The sequence below is a fragment of the Nannobrachium achirus genome (genome assembly GCF_963921795.1).
Source record: "Nannobrachium achirus genome assembly, chromosome: 22".
Lineage (NCBI taxonomy): Eukaryota > Metazoa > Chordata > Actinopteri > Myctophiformes > Myctophidae > Nannobrachium > Nannobrachium achirus.
The window spans coordinates 20,123,525-20,147,689 of record NC_137829.1 but is presented as its reverse complement, the minus strand read 5'-3'; the positions used below and the strand labels follow the sequence as shown (position 1 = coordinate 20,147,689).

General features: G+C 43.7%; 2 protein-coding genes across 2 annotated transcripts in view; one reads left to right on the top strand and one right to left on the bottom strand.

Moving 5' to 3' along the window:
* Positions 1–324, bottom strand: part of xpo4 (exportin 4) — a 98,740-nt gene extending 98,416 nt beyond the window's left edge. Inside the window, exon 1 of the mRNA XM_080753258.1 lies at positions 259–324. Coding sequence (XP_080609384.1) covers positions 259–321 — 63 coding nt within the window. The 5' untranslated portion in view covers positions 322–324. The remainder of the gene's footprint in view (positions 1–258) is intronic.
* Positions 325–5,057: 4,733 nt separating this feature from the next.
* Positions 5,058–24,165, top strand: part of lats2 (large tumor suppressor kinase 2) — a gene marked incomplete at its 3' end in the record, with an annotated part of 34,886 nt that continues 15,778 nt past the window's right edge. Inside the window, exons 1-2 of the mRNA XM_080753303.1 lie at positions 5,058–5,293; positions 16,005–16,856. Coding sequence (XP_080609429.1) covers positions 16,485–16,856 — 372 coding nt within the window. The 5' untranslated portion in view covers positions 5,058–5,293; positions 16,005–16,484. The remainder of the gene's footprint in view (positions 5,294–16,004; positions 16,857–24,165) is intronic.

Sequence of the window (24,165 nt, the reverse complement as noted above, 5' to 3'; positions counted from 1 at the left end):
AGAACCACTCCACTACTACGCAGACAGTCCACACATCGTGACACACATGGTGTTGTGTTTCCAATAAAGCAGGATGGATGCGGGATGGAGACAGCAGGGACTATCTATGGGGAGCCACACTGAGGCACTGCGCCACGCATCTGTCCAACCATCCTCCCGTCTAACAAACGCGTCTAAACAACGTATTTATCTAACATTCTCACGTTCGGGAAGTGACTTCTGGCTAAGAGGCGCTCGAAACGACGGTCAACTTCTCACCATTAAAACTTTGGCAGCGCTTTCCAGCTGTGAGATCACTTCTGGTGCACCGACCGCCGCCATGATGGTTCCTCCCCGTGTGATGTCTCTCTTCAATGACGCGCCATGCGCGCGCTGCATTGTGGGCTCGAGCGGCGGAGTCTGGCCGCTATTATTGTTTCCGTAGGAGATGCCTGGTAAAGGAGCGCTTGTTTTCTGTGGAGACAGACAACGAGGGCGCGCCGTCTCAAGCGGACTTGAGCCACTTTCGGCACCTCCGCGTGGTCCAAGTGAACACAGCGGAGCGCTCCCTACCTCCGGTTCAGCCAACCACGAGCCGCGGCCGACAAGTCATCTCCTACGGACACAATAATCGAAGTTTACCATCCCATGGCCCGCGGGGCAGTCCCAGCAGCCGCGCTGTGATTTGGTGGTAAAAGTTGTCAGGGCAACGACCGCCTGGTTTTGCTAGCTTTTCTTCCCCCCAATGTATTTATTTATTAATAATGTATCTATGTATGTATTATTAGGCCTATTATTATTAATATTAGTATTATTATTATTGTTGTTAATTATTGTTATTGTTATTATTAAACGCTATAGACAACAATAGGCCTTTATTATAGAAGTTTGGAAAAGGTACAGTACAGTTTGATTGTCTGTCATTCGATGTTATATGAGTTGTTAAATTTAAGCCCAAAGCTCTTTTGAGGTGTCAATCCTTTTAGTTGACCGTGTACCAGTGAACTATTAGCAGTTATTTGCAGTTTTCTATTGCAAACTGCTAATAAACTACAATCAATATGGAGGGCAGGCCTATCATATACAGGCTGCTTTGTGTTAAGTGTTTATCACGGGGACTTGAGTTAAACAATATATTTTTTAAATGTGTTGCATTTATAAGACAACATTTATAGTAATTTTACCCCCATTGATTCCGGAAGGGGACCCTAAATTGAAATCAAATTATTGTCTTGTCTTGGAATGCGACAAATAAAATTCATTCATGAATTCAAGTCTCTGGGTGAGTAATCAATAGAAAGTAATTTTAGGGGCCTACTCCTTTAAAGGTCTTATGACATCAAATTTCAGTTTTTTTATTTATTTTTTATTTTATTTTATTGTGTCCTGACCTAAATTACACACAAAAAAAACTGAACTTTCAACATTCATGTTTTTTCTGTAATCTGTAGTTTTTTTTTTTTTTTTTATTACTAGGCTGAGGCTCAGAAAAGTGAGTTCATTTGCCTCTGGACATACACATCATCATCCAGGGGAGGGTGTGGTTGTAGGGGAGGGTGAACTCAACAACCAAAGTGTGAATGGTAAATGGTGCATTGGACCGATGCAAACACAATGAAAAGTACTGTAACAGTAAAGGTGATACACCCTCCCCTACAACCACACCCTCCCCTGGATGATGATGACCTTTCTGAGCCTAATTACCAGTATTCCAAAAACTACAGAAAAAACACTGAATGTTGAAAGGTCAGGAAACATGAAAAACGCCTAAGAATAGAGACAGGCATAAATACAAGCATATTCCGTATCCATTCAGCAACCTCCAAAGTGAATTGATGCGGTTTACATGAGGGTCAGCCAATTAGCCAGCCATCTGTTCAGGCTGTGGGATCCTGTGTTATGTAATCTAACTAAACTAAACTAAACTAAACTAAACTAAACTAAAAAGTCAGCAAAGATGTATAGGCTAGGAAACTATCTGGGTGTTAGCCACCACTACAGACTAAATATAACATTAATATCGATATCGATCAATAATCTAGTTGAGAAGATCAAACTTTATCGATCCCTCTGGCCCCCCACTATGAAAAAACACTTACTCATTGGCACTGAGTAAAATACATTTCTTCTTTTAAGTTACTTTTGGTATAGTGGGGGTAAAGGAGGGGACCAAGTACAGAGGGTTGATAGTGGTAAATGGTTATTTTACAACTGGTGGTTTGTTTACCACCAGCACCAATATTGGAGATATAGTGAAAATAGATTTATTGATAGAATTAGCAGAACCAATTTGCATAAAATGGTACATGGGTCAATGTTTTAACATAGCTCATCATTTTGTCCAATATAGAATTAGAAGTTAGCCTATATATTTCAAGGGGTGCATGATACCCACTTCTTCCCACTATAGAGGTTATACAAGCATTATTACATGATGTAATGTGCCCAGGAGTCCAATAGGTGGCCGTATTGAGTCTAATTCATTCAGTATAAGACTATATTATATAGCCATGGCTATGTGTAAATGCTCAGAGCTATGACTCCTAAACAGTATAAATGAAACTTAAAAACTTAAAAATCATTCCCTGGTGCAGGGAATGATTATCATATCCCTCTGGAAAAAAACTGCATTAGCCCTACAATCCAAACAGCATACAAACTTAGAATCAATAATCTTATTTTAAAGACACAGGTGAATATCAACATTCGTCTGAAGTACATCTTGTCACTATGCATGTCTTGTTATACATTAACATACCTCATACAGAGGGCCTCATGTTTGGCCCCTAGGTATAGGCTACCTTTTAGATTGCAGACTTTCCCCATGTTGATCCACCTACAGAATTTCTTAAGTATACATTGTGGTATTGCTACTTTTAAGTAAAACACCTGAGTACAATGTAAAACAGCACAAAAAAGTCATTGCGGTCTTGTTTCCTTTGGGGTCCTAGGTATTCAATTCATCAACTATGAACATATAGTTGAGGGGGGGGGGGGAAAGGGGTTGGGGGTGGGGTGGGGGATCACTTCTCCCTCGGGAGAAGTGATAATAACTACCTCCCTAGTCTGATTTCAGACTACGAGCAAGAGAACCAGTCCACTCAGAGAGTGGGCGGGTCTATGGGCTGGAGCCAGGCAAACTACCTCCCCCTTTGGCCTCCTGAAAGGTGAATTTTCAGGGCTGTTTTAAAGAAAGCCTGATCAAATATATATTTTTTTTTTTCCTTTTTCCTAAATTTTTATCCCACGATTTTTGTAACCCATTTTTTCACCCGGTGCCAATTGCCTAAGCTGTGATCCTGGGCTCTACTCTCCCTCTGCCAACCTGGGGAGGGCCCCGAACTGAGCTCATGCTTCCTTCAATGCATGAGGAGTGAGCAGGCCGCTTCTTATCACCTGACAGGGGGAGCTTCCCCAGTTGGACGTAGCGCGTGGAAGGAACACGTTATTCCAACCAGTTCCATTCCCCTCCATCAGGCGCCCCGGCTGGCCAGGGGGAGGCTTTATAGAGACCAGGATTACTGCATGTTTTTGTGAGGGTATCTACCCTAGGAGACACGGGGAGAACATGCAAACTCCACACAGAAAGGCCCTTTTGCCAACCCCACCTAGGGTGTGGGCACTGATGACGCGGAGGAGGGAACACGCCCCCAGCACCCACAGTGTCCCCCGGCGGGAATCGAACCCAGGACCTTCTAGCTGTGAGGCGACAGCACTACTGATCAAATATTTTTTAAGGGCATTCCAGGGTGGCAGTGCTGTAGAAGCCTAGAACCAGACCAATCCGCCTGGGGAAAAAAAACTTTGGCGAATATGGGCCTGGCCCCGCTCAATTGTGCATCCATTTCTGTCCCCCAAAGAATTGGGGGACCAATCAGGGCTCAGCATTGGTCTGGTCTAACCAATCGTGTCCAGAGCCATTTTTTTTAACCCACCCCTTGGACATGAAAATTCTGCTCGCGAGTCCAGACTAATATCCGACACGAAGTGAGGAATTAGATAGATAGATACCTTTATTATCCCAAGGGGGGAAATCAGTTGCCCAGAGGCAGCACAGCAGGTTATTTACAAAGTTACAGAGAAGTAAGAAAAAAAGATAGTATGAGCAACGCCAGGCTAATGCTGTAGGAGTCTGGGTGGGTATACCAGATCATTGTTTACGCTCCTCTAGCATTGTGGCACATTTTTTGGAGGTATTTAGTCAGATATGCAGGTATTGAGGGCAGTCCTGACTATTTTGAAAGTTTTTCCCTTCTCTTTACTTCTAAAGTACTAAGCTTATTTTATAATTATTTTATATATGACAAGCTATACATTATAATTTGTTGTGTATTTTATGATAAACATTCTATCCATATATTTATTCAATATAAATATTCATCAAATGTGTTTTAGAGGAAACCACATGTCCACACCTACACCTATGTATCATGTAGCCTACTTGTTTTTAACAGAAGATGAAATATGTAGGCTATTAAAATGTTCTAATTTATCATTATTATTTTATCATGATATACACTATACTGTAATTCAGTATATTATATAATCTTGTATGATAATTACACTCTTACACACACACACACACACACACACACACACACACACACACACACACACACACACACACACACACACACACACACACACACACACACACGCTGGACTTCATTGATTGATTGATTGATTGATTGATTGATTGATTGATTGAAGGTTGGATAGGAAAAAGTACAAATCACAAATCACATATTGTAACGGATATAGTTTATATAAATATTCAATGAATATTATTACTAGGTTTTATTATTAAAAAGGAATTGAGGAAGCCCCGCCTATAGACCCCTATAATGTGTCAGTGTCATGTATACAAGTTAAAAAAATGTCCCCTGCTGCTTTTTTCATAATTTTATCAAAGAACAAACATGAATACATTAGAGGAAGCCCCGCCCACAGTGCGCGCCGCTGCGCTGACGTCACAGTGGTCCCTCCCGTGACCTCTGGAATGTGAACAATGCAGTAACTTTGTATCCAACTCTGTACTCATCCACATTCTAGCTGCAGGACAGAAAATGGACGCGTAGACTTTCACCATATTTACCCCCGGCCCGCTGCTGCTTAGCTGCTGCTTCCAGCTATAACTGAAGAAGAAAGAAAGAACGGATTATAACCAAAAAAAGAAGAACGTTTACCTTTAAACAAGAGAGAAAGAAAGAAAGGAACGACTTTCTCTGGAGTCTGGAGGGGGATTTCTTTTCTTCTCTTTTCTGACTTTGAGAATCAAAGACCGTTTTTATTCTCATGCCATTTATATCACATGGTAAGTTATGAATATCTCGTCTCGTATCTCATACATGGTGTATATTATAAGCTGTGACTTGTTGTCGGGGTATAAAGTCATGTTAGTGAGGGGGGGGGGGGGTGTATTTTAGTATTTCAAGTAAGGAATGTAAGAAGTAAAAGAGACGGGAAAGCCTCGGGTTTTCCAGTCCAGTACAAACCTAACTTTTTAGGGTTGGCCAAAAAAAAAGAACCCAACAGATCTACAAGCTAACAACGCGTTACGGTGCGACGCGTTTTTAGCTTGTAGATCTGTTCTTTCTTTTGGTCAGCGACACCGTGATCCGGCGGACTATAGGTTCTCACTGCGTTGGAATGTCGGGACTGCTCCAGACCTACTCCTGCAGCCTGCAGGCCCCAATCTGAGCTCCACACTGTCCCATGTATGGAGTATATGGACTCTATGATAAAACAGACACGTTTGTCTAGTTGCTAGGGCATGTTGTTTATTTACAACATGGTCGTGGATTTCATGTCATAAGATTTTGGTCTGATATGGTGTGTCATTTGGTCCAGAATTGTTTTACTGAGGCAGCAGTGAAACTCCCCTTAATGGTGAGGACTAACTATCAGAGCTGGGACCTGGGACCAATTCCTACTGAAAATCAAATTATACTTTAATCCCCCGACCCCCCTGGAATGAGGACCCCTGGCCTGGGTGTCCCTGGACCCCTTATCCACCACACACACACACACACACACACACACACACACACACACACACACACACACACACACACACACACACACACACACACACACTTCTGGTTGTATCAGGGCATGAATGGCTATTTCTTTGTTATAAATAATGCATGACTAAAAGGAAGAGAGAAAAACGCTCTTTGGAAATCAGAAAGAGTGTGTACCCACGACTTGTTGTGATTTTACCTTTGCTTTGCCCATGCATGCACAGCTTTATTGCAGCTTCATTGGCATTGCTGCAGCCAGCCTTGTGTTGAGCTCAGGTGTGAATCTAACACTCACAAGGTAACATGACTGTCATTCATACAGGAGATATCAGCACGGCCTATGAAATACACATTTTTATCGTATTTTTGTCATATGCCGGCGTTGCACGAAAATAACAGATACAAACTCAGTGCGACTTCTAGATCTAGATCTAGGCTAGAGCTATTTTATTATTAAAAAAAACACATTCCTGCTGTTGGCATTTCAGGAAGTACCCTTCCTCACTGGTTCTCAACCTTGTCAGGCCATGATTAGGGATGGAGCTTGTTAATTTTTATTGATAATGAGCACCTTATCGATCCTGCTTATTGAGCCAGGCTTTTATCGAGCCCACTATTGAGCGTTTTCTAATATTTTGTGGAAATACAAATTCTGAACAGAACTGGTATCTTTTTTTTTATTGGCCAGTTGTTGTGACACTGAGTTTGTGGCTGGCCACCATAACAATTGACAAAGTAACAAATATTATCATTAAATATCATTAAACAATCATTCTTTAGTATGCAATAAGTGTTAAAACGTTTAAACATGACGTCATGGGCCGCGGTCTGCTGTGAAATAAATAAATGGGTATTTACAATCTGATGCCCTGCACAAATCAAAGATACTGGATTGGTTTAAAAATGGGGAATCAACAAGACACTGGTGTCTACATATTGACAAGACAGTGACAGAGGAGAAAGTAGTACAGTCAGCTGGGCTGGGGCATAAGGCCATTGTGGCCTCAGGGCATGCCATTTTTTGGAGGGGCACAAGGCCAAACTGAGGGGCAACGGCGGCCATGGCCTTCATGGCCTCCCTGTAATTCCTGCCCTGCCGGGTACTCAATAAATTTGTTTTAGAGTTTGTAGCAGGCCCTTGTTTCGAGCTCCATCCTTAATATAGTTCATATTTGAACTGGGGACCGCCGAACCTGATAAGCACTTGGAATGTAGGAGTTGAGGCGGTCATTTTATTTTGACATCTGTCCTACAGATAAATATTGTGAAAAAAGCAGATCTACAAGCTCACACACGCCTCGTGCTGCAAGGTGTTGTGAGCTTGCCTTGTAGATGTGGGGAGTCCTGGGGGTCCTGACCCACAGGTTGAGAACCACTGCCCTACCTGATAAGCACTGTCCACAAGCAGGACATTCTATGCCTTTGAAGGTGACAGACACCTTTGAATGTTGACCAGCACACCTGTTATGCAAATCACAACATCATTTCTTTTTGAAGATGCTTTACATTCCAGTCGGTCTTATTTCCCCCTGACTTCACACACCTGTGAAACAATTTTGTTCCATTACCATTCTGTTCCTGTGACACTAACTTCAGAAAGAAAACCTGGAGGATGTTCAGGAGTGCAAAGAGAAGAGAACAACAGTTGTATCATTGTGGGAAACACTTGTTAAAGTTTACTTCAAGGCCCTCATGCTTTGTTGAGGAAGTACAGTGAAAAGCGCAAGGTTAGCGAGTGAGCAGCGAAACAAGGCCTCAGATGGGAATTGAACCTACGGCGATGAGGTTGTGTGATCAGCGCATCAATTGGTCAGTTAGCCTAGTCATACAGGTTACTGTGTAGACTTTAGCTGTTACTCCTTTGTTGTAGCTTGTTGTGGTTGTATAATTAACAGAAAAAGATCTACAAGTTCACAATGTGTGTCGCATCACGGTGCACTGAGCTTCTAGATTGGCTATTTCCGCTATAAAAACATAATGGTTCATTAATCATAATCATACTTTTGAAAGAATTGTGATGTTGATTTGAAGCCATATCGTCTTGTTGTAATCTACCGGCTGCTGTGGTACTGTTTTAACAGTAAAGTTGGAGGAGGTTCTCCAATATTCTCACTATTAAGTTGCTTTGTAGAATGTAGGGCTGCAACTATCAGTTAGATTCTTAGCCTTGTTCTGTTGATTACTTTTTAGATTAATTGAATAGCGTGTTTTTTGTTATATATTTTTTTTATTAAGACTGATCAACAGCTTAAGCCCTATTTATTTATACTTTAATTGTACAGCTGTGTTGCACAACATATTGAGAATAGCTGATCTACAAACTCAGACAATGGGAGCTTGTGATCAGCTATTTTAGCTATTTTCATAATCTATCTATAAATGCGACAAATCTCTGTCTGTTTGTTTGTTTGTTTGTTTGTTTGTAATCCGCGTATCTCGAGAACCGTTCGTCCCACCGGCTTCAGATTCGGCACGCGCGTTCCCCGCTGCGGCGCGGAGTGCAGTGCCGGGCCTCGGCCCGACTCGGCATGCGGTTTTCCCGAAGCGGCGCGAAACGTTCGGAATCTCCTTACGCGGAGCTGATTATTAACATCAGGCTGTTCCTGAGGAAATCGGCACAATCGCTGACTCATTGTGACATCACTTCATAAAAGGCTCTGACATCACGTACGCCAGGAGTCAACAAAAAATCGGAGTCAACAAAAAATCTCTGTGAATGTGTATGTATGTATGTGAATCTCGAGAACCGTTCTTCCCACCGGCACGCGCGTTCTCCAGATATGGGCATAAAATGAATCCCCGAATGCGGAGCTGATGTCTGACATCAGAGTTTTCCGCAACCGGTACTGTGTGTGCAGAGATCTCCATATATTGGGGTTTGCATTAAAGGGTGGGGACAAAGGCTAACAGAAGGCAAACAGATGGTCAAAACGGGTCCTATGACAACATGACAACAGGTATATTGGGGTTTGCATTAAAGGGTGGGGACAAAGGCTAACAGAAGGCAAACAGATGGTCAAAACGGGTCCTATGACAACAGGTATATTGGGGTTTGCATTAAAGGGTGGGGACAAAGGCTAACAGATGGTCAAAACAGGTCCTATGACAACAGGTATATTGGGGTTTGCATTAAAGGGTGGGGCAGGCATAAAATGGACGCAAATAGACAGATATCTCCATATATGGGCATATGGGCATAAAATGGACCCAGAACTATATCTGCAGTGATCTCCATATATGGACATAAAATGGACGCCGACAGACAGACAGATACAGATATCTCCATATATGGGCATAAATGGACACAGGCAAACAGATGGTCAAAACAGGTCCTATGACAACAGGTATAATGGGGTTTGCATTAAAGGGCGGGGCATTCATTCTCTATTTACATCGTTCCCGAGTTGGCCAGGTCGCCGACTAGACGCTAAGCTTCTAGTATATTAAATCGATTAGTTTGAACTGTTGCAGCCTTAGTAAAATGTGAAAGTGGTTAGTGATTTAAGGATACGCTTGAGGACAAACAAGTAGGCCTAATTTTCTTTTTGGGTTAAAAATGGATTAACAAAGTTTCCTAATTATGGACACACTTTGAAATCAGGATAATTGAAGTAGAGGGTAAAGCCCAATTTAGCCTATACTCAGTAGTATGACCTGCCACTCGCCAAATAGAGCTGATCTACACCCTCACACGATGGAGTAGTCTGTATGTATAAATTAAACTTAAGGGTTGAAGTTATGCTTTTGTTATTGAGGGCTGGAAATTAGGAGATATATACATGAATTCAAAAGATCAGTCAGTATAGAAATAAGTGCAGGTGGGGTATGTGAGGAAGCATGCCACAGAAAACAATTACGAAACATTTCCTAGCAAAGAGCTTGACTGTGTGTGTGGTGTGTGTGGATGCCTTCCCATTTAGACTACATATGTATTTTCTGTGTATTTTAGTCGTCGGCTGCCCCATGATGCAATGGCTGGTATGGTTTAACTTGTACTTACTTGTGGAATGGAATGCTCTCTGGTCAGACGCAGTGCTCCAAGCATCGCAAGAATGGAAGCCCAGGCAACACATCTCATGGATTGGGCAACAGTCTTTTTGTGGAGCTTGATACACACACACACACACACACACACACACACACACACACACACACACACACACACACACACACACACACACACACACTCACACTCACACACACACTCTAACACTCACACACCACCCATCCCAAAAATCTTTGTCGCTGTTTGTCTCTGGAAATGTCTTATCTGCAACAAACAGTGAGGGCTGTGTCCTTGTTGAGAAAGGCCCCAGAGGGGATGGGACGATGGGAGTCTGCTACCATGGTGTTGTTCATAACAGAGTTCTTATTTAGAGGGTCCATCTGAGATATCTTGAGTTTTCTTCTTGAGTCCCGGTTAGTTCAAAGGCTTCCTAAATTGGCTACCTGGGTCTGGGTGCCATGAGACCATTGGTATGCTGCCTGCACCCATTGGGCATTCAGCACAGATAGGTAGAGACAGACCTTTATTGACCCAGCAGGGGAAATTCAGTTGTCATGGCAGCATTACCACAGTTAAGAAACACTGTTCAGATACAGAAAAAAACAAAACAAGATACAGCCAAGAGTTAAAAACAAAACAAAAGCAACGATTCTACTGTATGAGGCTGTATTGTTTGCCCAGCCGTTGAGAGTGTGAAACCATTGTAATGAGGCATGTCACCCTGTATCACCAGAGGGTGCACAAAACATCAGAACTCACTTTGAACGCAATGCAATTTTGGTATTTCTGCCACTCCCAATATTTGTCAAGACAATTAGAATTCCAGTTAGCAGCACATGCCTATCAATGGTTGGTTTGTTGCCAAAATGGCAGCAGGTAGTGTAGACCAGGGCTGCCCAAAAGGTTAGATCGTGATCTACCAGTAGATCACAAAGGCTGTGCAGGTAGACCATATGACATTCCCTTTAAAATATATAATTAACCCATTTAGTGCTCCGGACATGAACGGGTTAAATGTCCAGCGTGCCTCTCGCAGGCTCCATACGCTGCCATTCTCTTATTTTGAAGGCCAGAAGGCCATTGCGTAAACACTTCCGGTTTGACGTCATGACGTCATTCAACGGAAGCGATCATCACCCCATGCCGTTGCTAAAATGGCTGATCGTTGCCTTTGTTATTACGTTATTGTAGCGAGAATCTAATGCCATCCTTGGCTTTAAAAGTGTTGTTTGGAGAAAATGGACATTAAAGATGAGATCCACCGTCGGCCTCCATGTTAAGGGATTACTATTTTGTGCCCTTGGATCCGTGATGATGATGAATCGGCGAGTCCAATCGTGCCAGGACTTTCCAACGGACCGTAGGGTAAGGGTGCCGGCGTTACTCTATATACAGTATTTTACGCGAGTATACTCGGGATCTGCACTCTAAATACTCGAGTATTTTTCACGAGTATACTCGGGATCAGCGTTAAATGAGTTAAAATATTGGTTGATTTACATCAAGAAGGGCCTGTCAGTTCCCTTCTAAAGTAGACAATGTTTTGTTTTCAAGAGTCCGTACTCCTTAGCATTACAAAGAACCCAAAATCCTACCACTTCTATAAAGAATGGGATGAAGACTTTTTTACCACCACTATTTCCATATTTTTCCCTATTTAAGTGTGTGTATCTTATATGTAAGGCCAGTGCCACTATTCCAAAGCCCCCTAAGGTAATATTTTTTGGATGGGTAGATCATGTTGAGCTCATTTTAAAAGTAGCTCTCAAGTCAAAAAAGTGTGGGCACCCCTGGTGTAGACACACTTAACAGCCACAGCCCAAATCGACCAGCGTTTGGTTGGTATCTGGTGGTTATTTCCCATCCTGGTAGCAAACCAGAATGCAGCCTAGCTGGGATTCACATTGCAGACCAAACATTTGTCCATCTGCCAAAGGGGAAACTTCCCTTGTCTGATCCTAGACCAGGGGTGGGCAACTTTGATGATGGAGAGGTCCACTATATTTTCACACTCACTCCAGAGGGCCACAATGCATATACATATACAGCCAAAAATAGCCGATCTACAAGCTCAAAGCTTGCTATTTTTGAATTGGAATCCTGTATTATTTTTAGCTTTTTTTAAAATTGTTATCCTGAAAAGTAAAAAAATACATTTAATTTCAAATGCATATGTTCAAAAATATGTGTTCTTCTGTTGAACTTAAATACAAATGCATTGGACATAAAAAAAGACTAGTACTAGTCATTAAGCTACTAATATCAGACTGACGGAATTAAAGCAGGTCATGTTTGGAATTGTAATAGCTGAAATATAATAATATATCAGTATTCCGGTATTAACCTAATATAGACTGAAGTACGGTAATTAAAGCGGGTCATGTTTGCATGTTTGGAATTATAACTGCTGAAATCAATAATATATATCAGTATTCCGATATTAACCTGCGGGCCGCATTAAAGGAGTAGTTCACCCCCAAAATGACTTTTTTTCTATTGATTAGTCATGCCATGGAGAGTAGAGTTCAATAATATTTTTTGGTTTTTGTCACATTCCTAAGACAAAAATTTGATTCGAGTAAATTTACCCCCATTGATTCCGGATGGTGACCCGTTTCGAAACGGGTCACCATCCGTAATGAATGGGGGTAAATTTATTGTTATCACATTTTTGTCTTAGGAATGTGACAAAAACCAAAAAAAAATTATTGAACTCTAGTCTCCATGGCGTGACTAATCAATATAAAAAAAGGCATTTTGGGGGTGAACTACTCCTTTAAGTGAAGGTGGGGGCCGCATGTGCCCCCCGGGCCGCCAGTTGCCCATGTATGTCCTAGGGACCTAGCTAGGCCATGCAGTCACCTGAGGAACCGAACACACACGCGCACACACACACACACACACACACACACACACACACACACACACACACACACACACACACACACACACACACCACATTATGTTGGCTCTTCCTAATAGCTGATCTACGTACCGGGGGTTAAAGACAAAAAAAATTCAATGGCTGAAAATTATTTTCAGACCATGTCCCAATATGTGATTTTTGAAACATGGCACGCGCAGCGCACACCAATATTTGGGGTGTTTCCCAAAAAGTTCTGCCTTCACTGAATGTGTGTGCCAATCCATCCATGCTTCATTTTATAGAAGTATCTTCCGAAGTTCTGTTTACGGTAATTCTATGCTTGTCTGGCCAATTCTTCTTAGTTTGGAGATCACTTGACTAGCGCTTTGACGTCTTTGTCATTCACGCCACGGCCATCGCTCCACCTCCACCTTATTTATTTATTTTTTGCGGATCCGCACTGATATCAGAAATGGCCCCTATGGAATCCTCAAGACTGAAATCAGTCCCCAGGACTGAGAACTTTAACCCTTGTACGTATCATCATACGATGAAGTATAGAATACCCGGCTTTAAGTGGTTAAATGTTTGGAGGATGGTGGTGGAGGAATGAAATGTTATTTCCCTTCACTTAATATCCTACTGGGGGAAACGTTGAGTAATGTTATACTATACTCTGTTTCACATCAAAGATGCATTGTTCAGCACTGGACTGTAGCTGCTTGGCTTCTGGAATTCATCATACATAGTTTAGCCTACTGCATTTGTTCTTGCAGTAAAGTTGCACAGATACCATTGATTACCCACTCAAAGCTGTTGACATAGAGCCCCTCTGTGTTCTGAGGCATTCTGTTTAGCCCAGCAGGTTAAAGGCACATGCCTCAATCATGCTTATGCTGCAAGTAAAAACAAATGTCTGTAACAATACTAATATCATCCCCAGGGTCATGTTACTCTCTCTCTCTCTCTCTCTCTCTCTCTCTCTCTCTCTCTCTCTCCCTCTCTCTCTCTCTCTCTCTCTGTGTTATAATAGATAGATAGATAGATAGATAGATAGATAGATAGATAGATAGATAGATAGATAGATAGATAGATAGGGAGGCAGAACAGAGTTACAAAGGTACAGATACAGACTGAGTAAGGACTTACTGTTTGATACAGTAATACAAAGGCAAGAGCAATAAAAACCAACAGTATCCAAACGTATACACCTATAAAACTATCCTGCACCATGCAGAAAAACAAGTTGGCAAGAAGTCATTAAACCATGATATTATTTATGAGATGGACTTTTCGTTCCAGATCAGTCCTGAAAATGTGAGCCGTGCAAAGTTTAGTTTTCTCTGAAGTAAATGTGTTTTATCACAATGTGAAGGACTGGCCCAATTTGTCTTAGTGTGCACATGTACACGTCACGTGCACCATTGCACATCATGTGTGCTTTACGATGTCGATGCTGCCTGCAACAATATATTTTGCAGCCCTAGTCCCATTCAATAAAGCTGGCCTCCACGTGAGGACAGAGAAGATGGGGACATGTAGCTGTGTTCCAGGCCGCCCTGCCCTGCCCTGCCCTGCCTGGAGAGCGAGTAGTGCTGCTAGGCTAGCGTTGCCATTGCCAAGGCGGAATGCAGAGTATGTTCCTCCAGATAAAATGCTCAGGCAGCATTTGACATGTCTGCTTTCACGCTGACTGGCTGACGTAGATAGAGCTAGCTTGTTTGACCCCTGCCCCACCACCACTACCACTACCACCACCTACCCATTCCATTAGGACAAGGCCATGCATTCTTACATTTTATGCCCTTTTTCCCCACATTATTGTGTATGCACCAGAAAGATACCTTGAGTGTTATGGGTTTGATCAGCCGTACATTCATACGGTACATAGTCTCTCCTTGTTGACCACCGTGGGTGTATCTGCAAATAAGATGATCACGTGGCAGTGGCCGATGTTTAGCTGTTATTTAATTAAAATCTATTATAGAGCTATAATATGATTGAATTTGTGCTTATTAAATGATTGTGTAATGAAGGACAGAAGTAATTTTCTTTATCATTAATATATATTTGTACTCTTGCCACGAAAAACTAAACGAAAAAACAAAACATTGGTATTGGCCAGGGGTGTGATGATTCTTCTTCATGTACTTTATTTTTGGCAAGCTCAAGACAAATATCCCATGTATCCCTACGGTTGACCGTTGGCAGCCAAAAGCATTCGAGATGGTATCATTTCTACCAATGAACGTTGATTTCTACAATGATGGCGTCACACATACAACGGCCAAAAAAGCTTCATTTGCGCAGCATAGAAACCAATGGCTTTCCACCGTCCATATTTTTTTACAGTCTATGGTATAGGCCCAGAATGTCCCGGTTCATTTATTCAATGTATCATAATCAGAAGAAACTTGAGTCAGGATCATACACACTATTCACAATCGGAACAAATAATCAAATTGAATATGTACGTAGGAGTGAAATGACACTGGTCTGCAGATTCTGTCGCTAAAGACAGGACAGAACAAGAGAACATTGTGGAGGAACAGAGTCTGTTCATCTATGGTCTGGCTGCATTGGAGCCTTCGTTCTGTTTGACCTTGAGGGTCTGATTAATGTACCTTATCTGTTCTCAGGAAGCCCCTATTCTGCACCCATCAGCTGAACCATATATGTTGACCGTAGCTTGAACCAGCAGGTTGACACGTCCGTTATCCTTAAGTTGAGGGATGGGGACATCACTCTAAAATACATTCCTGTTTTCTCAAATTGTTCCTGTTGTTTTTTTTTTGTTTTTAGTTTTTTGCTGTTCTGAATCAATTCTAGGTCTCAGCTACAGTTAAATGTCAATGTGGAGGGCTGAGGACCTCCTTACTTACTAACCAATCTACAAGCTCTCAATGCAACCCATTATGAACTTCTTGTATATTGGTAATTCTTTTGCCATTCATGTGTGACACAAGACTATAATGCCAAGCAAAATAGAGATGCCTGGTTGAAAGCGCTCGAATGAAGCACAAGCCTAGTAATGATAAAAAACAAACTGTTGAAAGCCTGTATGACCACAACAATCACCACACACATAATAACCTGCAGCTTTAACCTGATATCTCTCCATCTTCCACAGGAGCGGGCTGGAAGCGTCATCATGGTTTGGGGCCACGGGGCCCCCGTAACCCCCCGTACCAGGGGGAATGTGAGCCCTGAAAAGCACACCATGGGACACCTGTAGTGCTCCTATCATCAGGGAGTCACAGAGAGAGAGAGAGAGAGAGAGAGAGAGAGAGAGAGACAGTCGAAGCCCCGAATCAGGGAGACACGAGGGGGCCAAGGGAGGCTCGGAGGAGGACTCCCAAAACTCCCCATCAGATCCATTCAACTGCAGACTGTTATCTATCTGGGTCACACAGCTCTGCAGGAGAGCGACATCGAGTAGGAAAGAAGAAGGGCGTGTCACTTAGTTGTTGTTTGTGTGTGTGAGAGAGAGAGGGAGTGAAAGTGCGTGTATGTGTGTTTGCCTTGGCCCCCCCTCGGTGTAGACGCACACAAACACAAGAACACGCACACGGCGGGCGGTCTTGTCAGGGCCAGAGGAGGAGGCGCCACCATGAGGCCTAAGACGTTCCCAGCTGCCCCGTATGTGGGCAACACGCGCCAGCGTCTCCAGGAGATCAAGGAAGGGCTGAAGCAGCCGGCCAAGCTGGTAAGCCAGGCCCTGCACGGGGGCAGCTCGCGGAGCGAGGGGGGACGCGCGGCCGACTGCAAGGGGGGCAAGGAGGCGGCGAGCAGGCAGCAGCAGCTCCGGCCACCCCAGAAGTTCAACAACTACCAGAATGCCCTGCGGGAGATCCGCAAGTCCCTCATGCCGTTCGCCAACGAGTCGGGCCCCTCGTCGTCCTCGGGGTCGGGCCACCCGGCAGGGGTCGGGGAGGTCAACCGGCAGATGCTGCAGGAGCTGGTCAACGCCGGGTGTGACCAGGTGAGGAAAAGAGAAGGGTGTGCGGGTAACATCTTGTGTGTGTGTGTGTGTGTGTGTGTGTGTGTGTGTGTGTGTGTGTGTGTTTTTATGTATTTGTGTGTGTGTGTGTGTGTGTGTGTGTGTGTGGGGGGGGGGGGGTTATCTGTGCATTGCGTTGATGGTTAATGCTACAATATGTGACAGTGCGCTCCAGGGAGTGTATGTTCTTTCACGTTCAATCTTTCAGTGGTACCTGTCTGTACACCACTTTGTCTAGGCCTAGGGGTTCGAATCTGGGGTGTGTGGTGTCAATATGTTTTTTTAGACACCAGAATCTTGTTGAGAGTCTGAATTCTGGAATAGAAGGCTGGATTTATTTATTTCGCTCAACGCTGATGATGAAATCATTCTTAACCCTTTTGACGCCCCGGCATTTGGCCTTAGTTGTGCCCACAAGGTGTGTGTTCCATATCTACTGCTGAGCCAATCAAATAATATAGATACTTTATATTTTGATTATTCGCTTTCAAGTCGGTTATTTGTTCTAGATGCCAGTTTTGATATATTTCTGGTTAATTGCAAAGCCGGTGCATCCGCATGGAGCTGTGATTGTGTATGCTCATTAGGGATGGGACGATAAGCGTTATTATCGTTTAGTGTGATAAAAAAACTGTCACGATAATCGTATCATGGAGATTTCATTTATCGTGAAATCGTCCTCCGTCATGCGCTGGGTTCAAGTCACCTTTTATTTGCTGAGGTGCATATCCGGTACCATTTAAACCCTCTACTGGTAAAATGTACTTATAATTTGTGTACTTGATAGTCTTTTTTTCACTCACTACCAAATCTCTTTGCCAAAAAATAGCAGATCTACAAGCTCACAATGCATCGCAACACGACACGTTGTGAGCTTGTAGATCGGCTATTTTTTGGCAAATGTTCCGCCCCAGGATAATGGTTGTTGGGGATATTTCGTGATTTCTTTGGTCACAATAATCGTGATATGACATTTTCATATAGTCCCATCCCTAATGCTCATGGAACTGAGTGTGTTTATGCACATCACGGAGCTCAGATGGATGGAGCTGGTCAGGGTTGTGTAAGCACACCCAGGCTATCTGGCCATTGGTGGCTGGCATAACTACCCAGGAATGTTTTAATGAAGGCCCTGAGCGCCATATGGTCTCACATGCGATACAATACAAGCGCTCCCTGCCAAGTGTGTACAGCAGCCCAACAGTTACATAATGCAAGGACCAAAAAAAAAGAAGAAAAAAAAAACGCTCACATGTTTAAATATCACACAGACCGCCTTCACAACCTGCTGTGAGGCATTTCCTCCCCTTCTTCATCCACATTGATTTGAGATATTTCACGGATGATCTTAATCTAATCCTGAGTCAGTCACAGACAGTGAGTCGGTTGGGCGTTGTTGTCTTGCTCAAAGGGGACTTTGACAGAACATATGAGGACCTTTTCCTTCTGGGGAGCATCAATCATTTTGACCACTTTCTTGGCCACTCTTGTCGTTTGGGGAATTTGCATGCTGTCATACCATCTTTTAACCACTTAAGCTCTGTATACTTTGAATGATGACTTGCAAAAATAACCGATCGCCAAGCTTGCTTTTTTTATATCTTTTTTATTAACCGTTTTCTGCCTTTTATTTATAGCAAGGGTCTTCAACGGGGGGTCCGGGGGTCCTCAGAGTTACTACAGGGGGTCATCCAAATCTTTGTGTGATAGATTTTTTTTTTGTTTTCTCCTGTTTTATATTAACCACTTAAACCCTAGCGTCCATATTCTGAGAACTTTAGCCAAAAATATCTATCTACAAGCTTGTAGATCGTCTATTTTTGACAAAGAGCTTTGGTGTAGAGGGGGAAAAGAGCAGATTAAGTACAGAATGAAAGGTCAATTCTTTTTAAACACAAATTGACATAATTCCAAAATACACTAATGATTGTGCTGTCATAAGATGAAACTATATGGAAGATGAAACTATATGGAATCTATTAACAGGTTGTGGGGGTCCCTGCTTCATCTCTTTCTCAATCTCAACTAAGGGGTCCTTGGACTGAAAATGTTGAAGACCCCTGATTTATAGGTTCAGTAGAGAGAGAGATGGGGAGAGATCGTGGGGAACGGGACTCAAACCCGTGATGGACCGTCAGGCTACTTAAGAGCTTAAGTGCAGTGGACCGCTAGGCCAGCGGTCCGAGCCTATTTCCGCTTTCTTTTGAAAAATAAATATATGAATACAAAATAAATGAAATTGAAGTGTTTGAGGTAGTGTAGATCCGCTATTTTTGCTGAATGAACAGGAAATTGGTATGCCACTTTCTGGAATAGGGAAGTACAGTTAGAGTCTCCGTCACTCTGAGATTAGAAATTAACCAGGGGGGTCTTGTTTCATTACATTTGTAGACTCTCAGAGGTAAATTAACTCTTCAGGATAATATAGTAAACTGGAGTTTGGCGCAGTAATTCTTCAGATCTTGAGTGATCCAAAAAAAAAGAAAAGGGGGGCAGTACTGACTGGATGCTGCTGGTTGATATTAAAGCGCTGCTTGAGTACGTCAGTGGTTAACGTTCTGGAGGGCTGGCCCATGGCCCGGGGACACACAGGCCCTGTGACAGGCTCTGGCATGTGAAACACGCTGTGCTCAGGCCCATGCACAACACAACACTACCCAGAAATCCTTCCCCTTTCTCCCACTCAGTCCCAGCCTCCGCTTCAGAGCTGGAGAAGAGAAGACACACACACACACACACACACACACACACACACACACACACACACACACACACACACACACACACACACACACACACACACACACACACACACACACACACAGAGTTCGTTCTAGGGAGGGAGAACCGCTTCAAATTGATTTCACTTCTGTCACGGGTGGGTGGATGAGGTTGTGTGTGTGTGTGGGGGGGGTGTTTGGAAACTTTGGATGCTAGTAGCCATATGGATGCATGTCTGTTGGTGTGTGTTTGTGGTTGGATGCTAGTAGTCAGGTGGATGTGTGTTTGTGGTTGGATGCTAGTAGTCAGGTGGATGTGTGTTTGTGGTTGGATGCTAGTTGTCAGGTGGATGTGTGTTTGTGGTTGGATGCTGGCAGTCATAGGGATGTGATTTTAAAAGAGATACGGTGGGAAACGTCAGTAGTACTGTTTGATGATACCCCGACACTGCCAACTTTGTTCGATCTTGTCTCAACGTCTTCCCCACTATGCAAAATATAAATAACAACCTCAAATGACGTTCTCAGCAATACTGAGGTCATGGTGCATACCTTTTTAACTAGCTTTGTGGTGATTTGCCTCTTACATAACCACCACAACAAAAGAAACAGCAGTAATCATCAAATGGTCATGAATGACGAAATTAGAGATGTGCCGATTGATCGGTGAGTGATCGCGATCGGACGATAATGCCTCTATCGGCTTTGATCAGTATTGGCTTTGCTGATCTACAAGCTAGATCAGCTATTTTCACAATATTTATCAGTAGGACTGATTGTAACCTCAGCTTCAACTCCTACAAGTTGAATTGGATACTAAAGGACCTCAGCCTGCAATCTCCTAATGTTTATACTTAATATACAATGTCAATGTTTTGTAAGACAAATCATTAAATATACAAATGCTGCTACAGTAAATAATAATAGAAGAATTTATAGATTTGATGCTGTGATCGGGAATATCAAGCAGTCGGAGCATCTCTAGACGAAATGTATTAATTAATTTGATAGAGGTTTCCTCACAAGATAAGTGATAAACTCCTTCTACACAGTTCCTCTCCGCAAGGAGAAATGCCTAAAAAACGAAGACAATGACGGATGGCAGTAGAAAGCCATTGTGGGCTGCGTGTCGTGAGAGCCATATCCTGGGCCGCAGCGAGCGGTGCCTGCAGTGTTGACCTCCATTGGCTGTGAATGGAGCAGAGTGGAGCAGCGGTGCTCTCTGGTCAATCCAAACAGGAAGAGCCCATTCAATGGCAGCAGGGTGGAACAGTTCCTCTGCCGCCCGTCGTGTCGCCACCGATGAATGTCGTCTCTTCTCCCTGTCTCTGTCGCTCCCATCGTCTCTGTCTGCTACTGTCTGCTACACTGTTGTCTACTCTGTCTGTCTGTCTGTTTGTCTGTTTGGGACTAATTTATACATTGTCGCACAAGTGTGTCACTGGGCAAAAAGAACACAATTTTACGTAATAGTGCGACAAAGTATAGTTGAGGCTTCCCTTCTCTCTCTCTCTCTCTCTCTCTCTCTTTCTCTCTCTCTCTCTCTCTCTCTCTCTCTAAAACGTAAAAAACATTTAAAACTTGGATATACGAGGTTTCTGCCCGACAGTGAGGATATTTCCCTTTGAACTACTTGGTACTAGCTCACCTAGTAGAGTCCATACCATATCAAGACTCGGCTCTTGCTGCAGCTGGCTTGGGTTGAAATCCAACCCGAGACCCTTCGCTGTATGTCCTTGCTCCTCTCTCTACTGCCATTTCTAGTCCGCCCCCACCATTTCCAAATAGATCTGATCTACAAGCTCTCAGTGTGTCGAATAGCGACACTGTGTGAGCTTGTAGATCGGCTATTTTGGCTGTGCGACACCATCAAGTATGAAGTAGGGCTTGAGTGGTTAAATGACCAACCATGAAGTGTCATATTTGATTGACAGGATGTGATTTTTTAGTTTTTAGGTGTCTCCTCCTGATTATCCCAGCTGTGTGTGTGTGTGTGTGTGTGTGTGTGTGTGTGTGTGTGTGTGTGTGTGTGTGTGTGTGTGTGTGTGTGTGTGTGTGTGTGTGTGTGTGTGTGTGTGTGTGTGTGTGTGTGTGCGCGCACGCGTGTGTGCTTTTTGTGGCAGGGGCCAGCAAACAGACCAGTCATTCTGCAGAGTCTGGATCCCCCCTTTTTTTTTATTGCCACATTCCAGAATGGTAATGGCCGCGGCAGAACGGCCCCTTAGGGGTCTTGAAAAGCCCCCCCTCCTTCCTCCCAAGGCGGCCCCGGGCCCTCCTGGGTCCGTCCGGCGGTCTGTTCTGTTCCCCCCACCTCCTCCTCTCTGGAGACGCAAATTACAGTAAGACCGACGTGGCCCGGGCCGTTACATAATCACCTTTTTTTTTTAAAGGAAAGGGAAATGTTTTGTAGGGTAGGGAGGAGAGGGAGAGGGGTGTGTGTGTGTGTGTGTGTGGGGGGGGGGGGGGTACAGGGTTCTGTCCATCGCCTCAGGCCCACTGGCAGTACAAGGGGCAAAGTGCGGCGTGCTTGGCCGGACAGGGAGGAATGCGACGCACACACTATAAGCATATTAAAAGGCTCCGACGCTATGTGTGTGAGACAAACAAATATGGCGGCGTTTATGTAACTCTGGGGCTGACAGGATGTGAGTGACTACCGGGTACTGTTTGTTTGTGTGTGTGTGTGTGTGTGTGTGTGTGTGTGTGTGTGTGTGTGTGTGTGTGTGTGTGTGTGTGTGTGTGTGTGTGTATGTGCATGTGCGCGCGCCTGCTCTCTGGCCACATGACTGGACATTCCTCACTCTGCTCTGTTATACATGATTTAAGATGTTGTACTGGCGCCGTCATCACCATGTGCCAAGATTAGCTGATCTACAAGCTCACAAAGAGTCTCGCCACGCCACACTGTGAGCTTCTAGATCAGCTATTTTCAGCGTGCAGCAAAGTACATACACATCGTCAGGCCCACGCTGGTGTCATCAGGGCTTGACTTTAAGGCTTGTCCTGTTGTCTGGGACAAGCAACAAATCCTTCCGGACAAGCTCATTAAAAAGTTACTCGTCCGTTGGACAAGTGGCTCTTGGTAACATGGATAACATGATGGAGATGCGTGCAATTTCTTTTGCAAATTTATTTGGGTAATACTTTTGGATCTCCATACTGTACATCCGTGCAAAGGTTTTTGGCTGACACACGTGCATTTATCCTTGTAAGGGCTGTTCTGTCCGTGGCATCAGTTCTTTATGTGTGTGAGCACAGATCTTCATTCATGGAGATCCTGCACATTTTTGGGCGTCATGTTTTTGGCTGACACACAGAGTGAAACGCAGGAGCGGTTTGCACCGCTCAAAAAAACAAATCAGAAAAAGAAGTGACTGTGAAATGTATCATTTTTATCCAGACACGTGACTTTTGTAACCGGACAAGTGAATGGGAAATGTACGAGTCCGAAGGATAAGTGCCTCAAAAGGTTAATGTCAAGCCCTGGTCATTATCAACATGAATTGATTTAGGATGTAGAAGAGCCAGTCCGCATGTGACACCAGGTGAAGATGAGAATGTGTGTGTATGCATGTGTGTGTGTCCCTCTTGGCATGTGGGTCCATCCCCGCTCCTCTCTGCTCATGCAGGTCCAGCAGATGGCTTTGATTTGCAGGGTCCCGTACTGGAATGTCTCTCAGAATTGGGTCAAAGTGAAAACTAATATAAAAAATATAAAAGATCTCCTAAATTCTCCATTTCTAGATCTCGCTTGTTGCCGTCTCTCCATTTCCATCTTTCCGTATCCGCCTTTCTCTCTCTCTCTCTCTCTCTCTCTCTCTCTCTCTCTCTCTCTCTCTCTCTCTCTCTCTCTCTCTCTCTCTCTCTCTCTCTCTCTCATTTTAAAGTCTGTCTGTCTGATGGGATGACTTCTCTTTGTCTTGTTATCTGAGCCCTGATTGGCTGGCAGGCAGCAGCAGCACAGGATATGGAATTTGATGATCGTTGAACCGTAGAATAAATGTGTGTCAGTGCTGTCCCCCTTATGCAACGTACGTGTGTGTGTGTGTGTGTGTGTGTGTGTGTGTGTGTGTGTGTGTGTGTGTGTGTGTGTGTGTGTGTGTGTGTGTGTGTGTCGGGCTATTTTCACAATTTCTGCCTCTACTATTTGACAATTTGGCCAATGTTTAATTTCTCATTTTAGAGGTATTAAAAAGTCCTTAAATTGTCACTTTAGAAATGTGTAGATAGCCTCTACTTAAACGTTAGGTTGGTTTGTTTACTGTTGAGTGAGAAAACAACATTGCACATTAGGCTAATCAGCTGGGGGCCCCAACCCACAGGTTGAGAACCACTGGTCTACACCACTCCACTCATTCCTTGCAGAGAGACACATTTGCTTGTGGACAGACATGTGTGATCACAGTCGGTGGGATGTACATTCATACTTCTGTGATTATGCTGGAGGTTAGCGGAGACGCTTGTGGCCGTGACCATTCTGACATGGGTGTCCACAGACTGGAGTCCACACGAACCCTGCTTTCTATCTAGTTGCACGCCGGTGGACGCGCACAGACAGATGGACAAACATA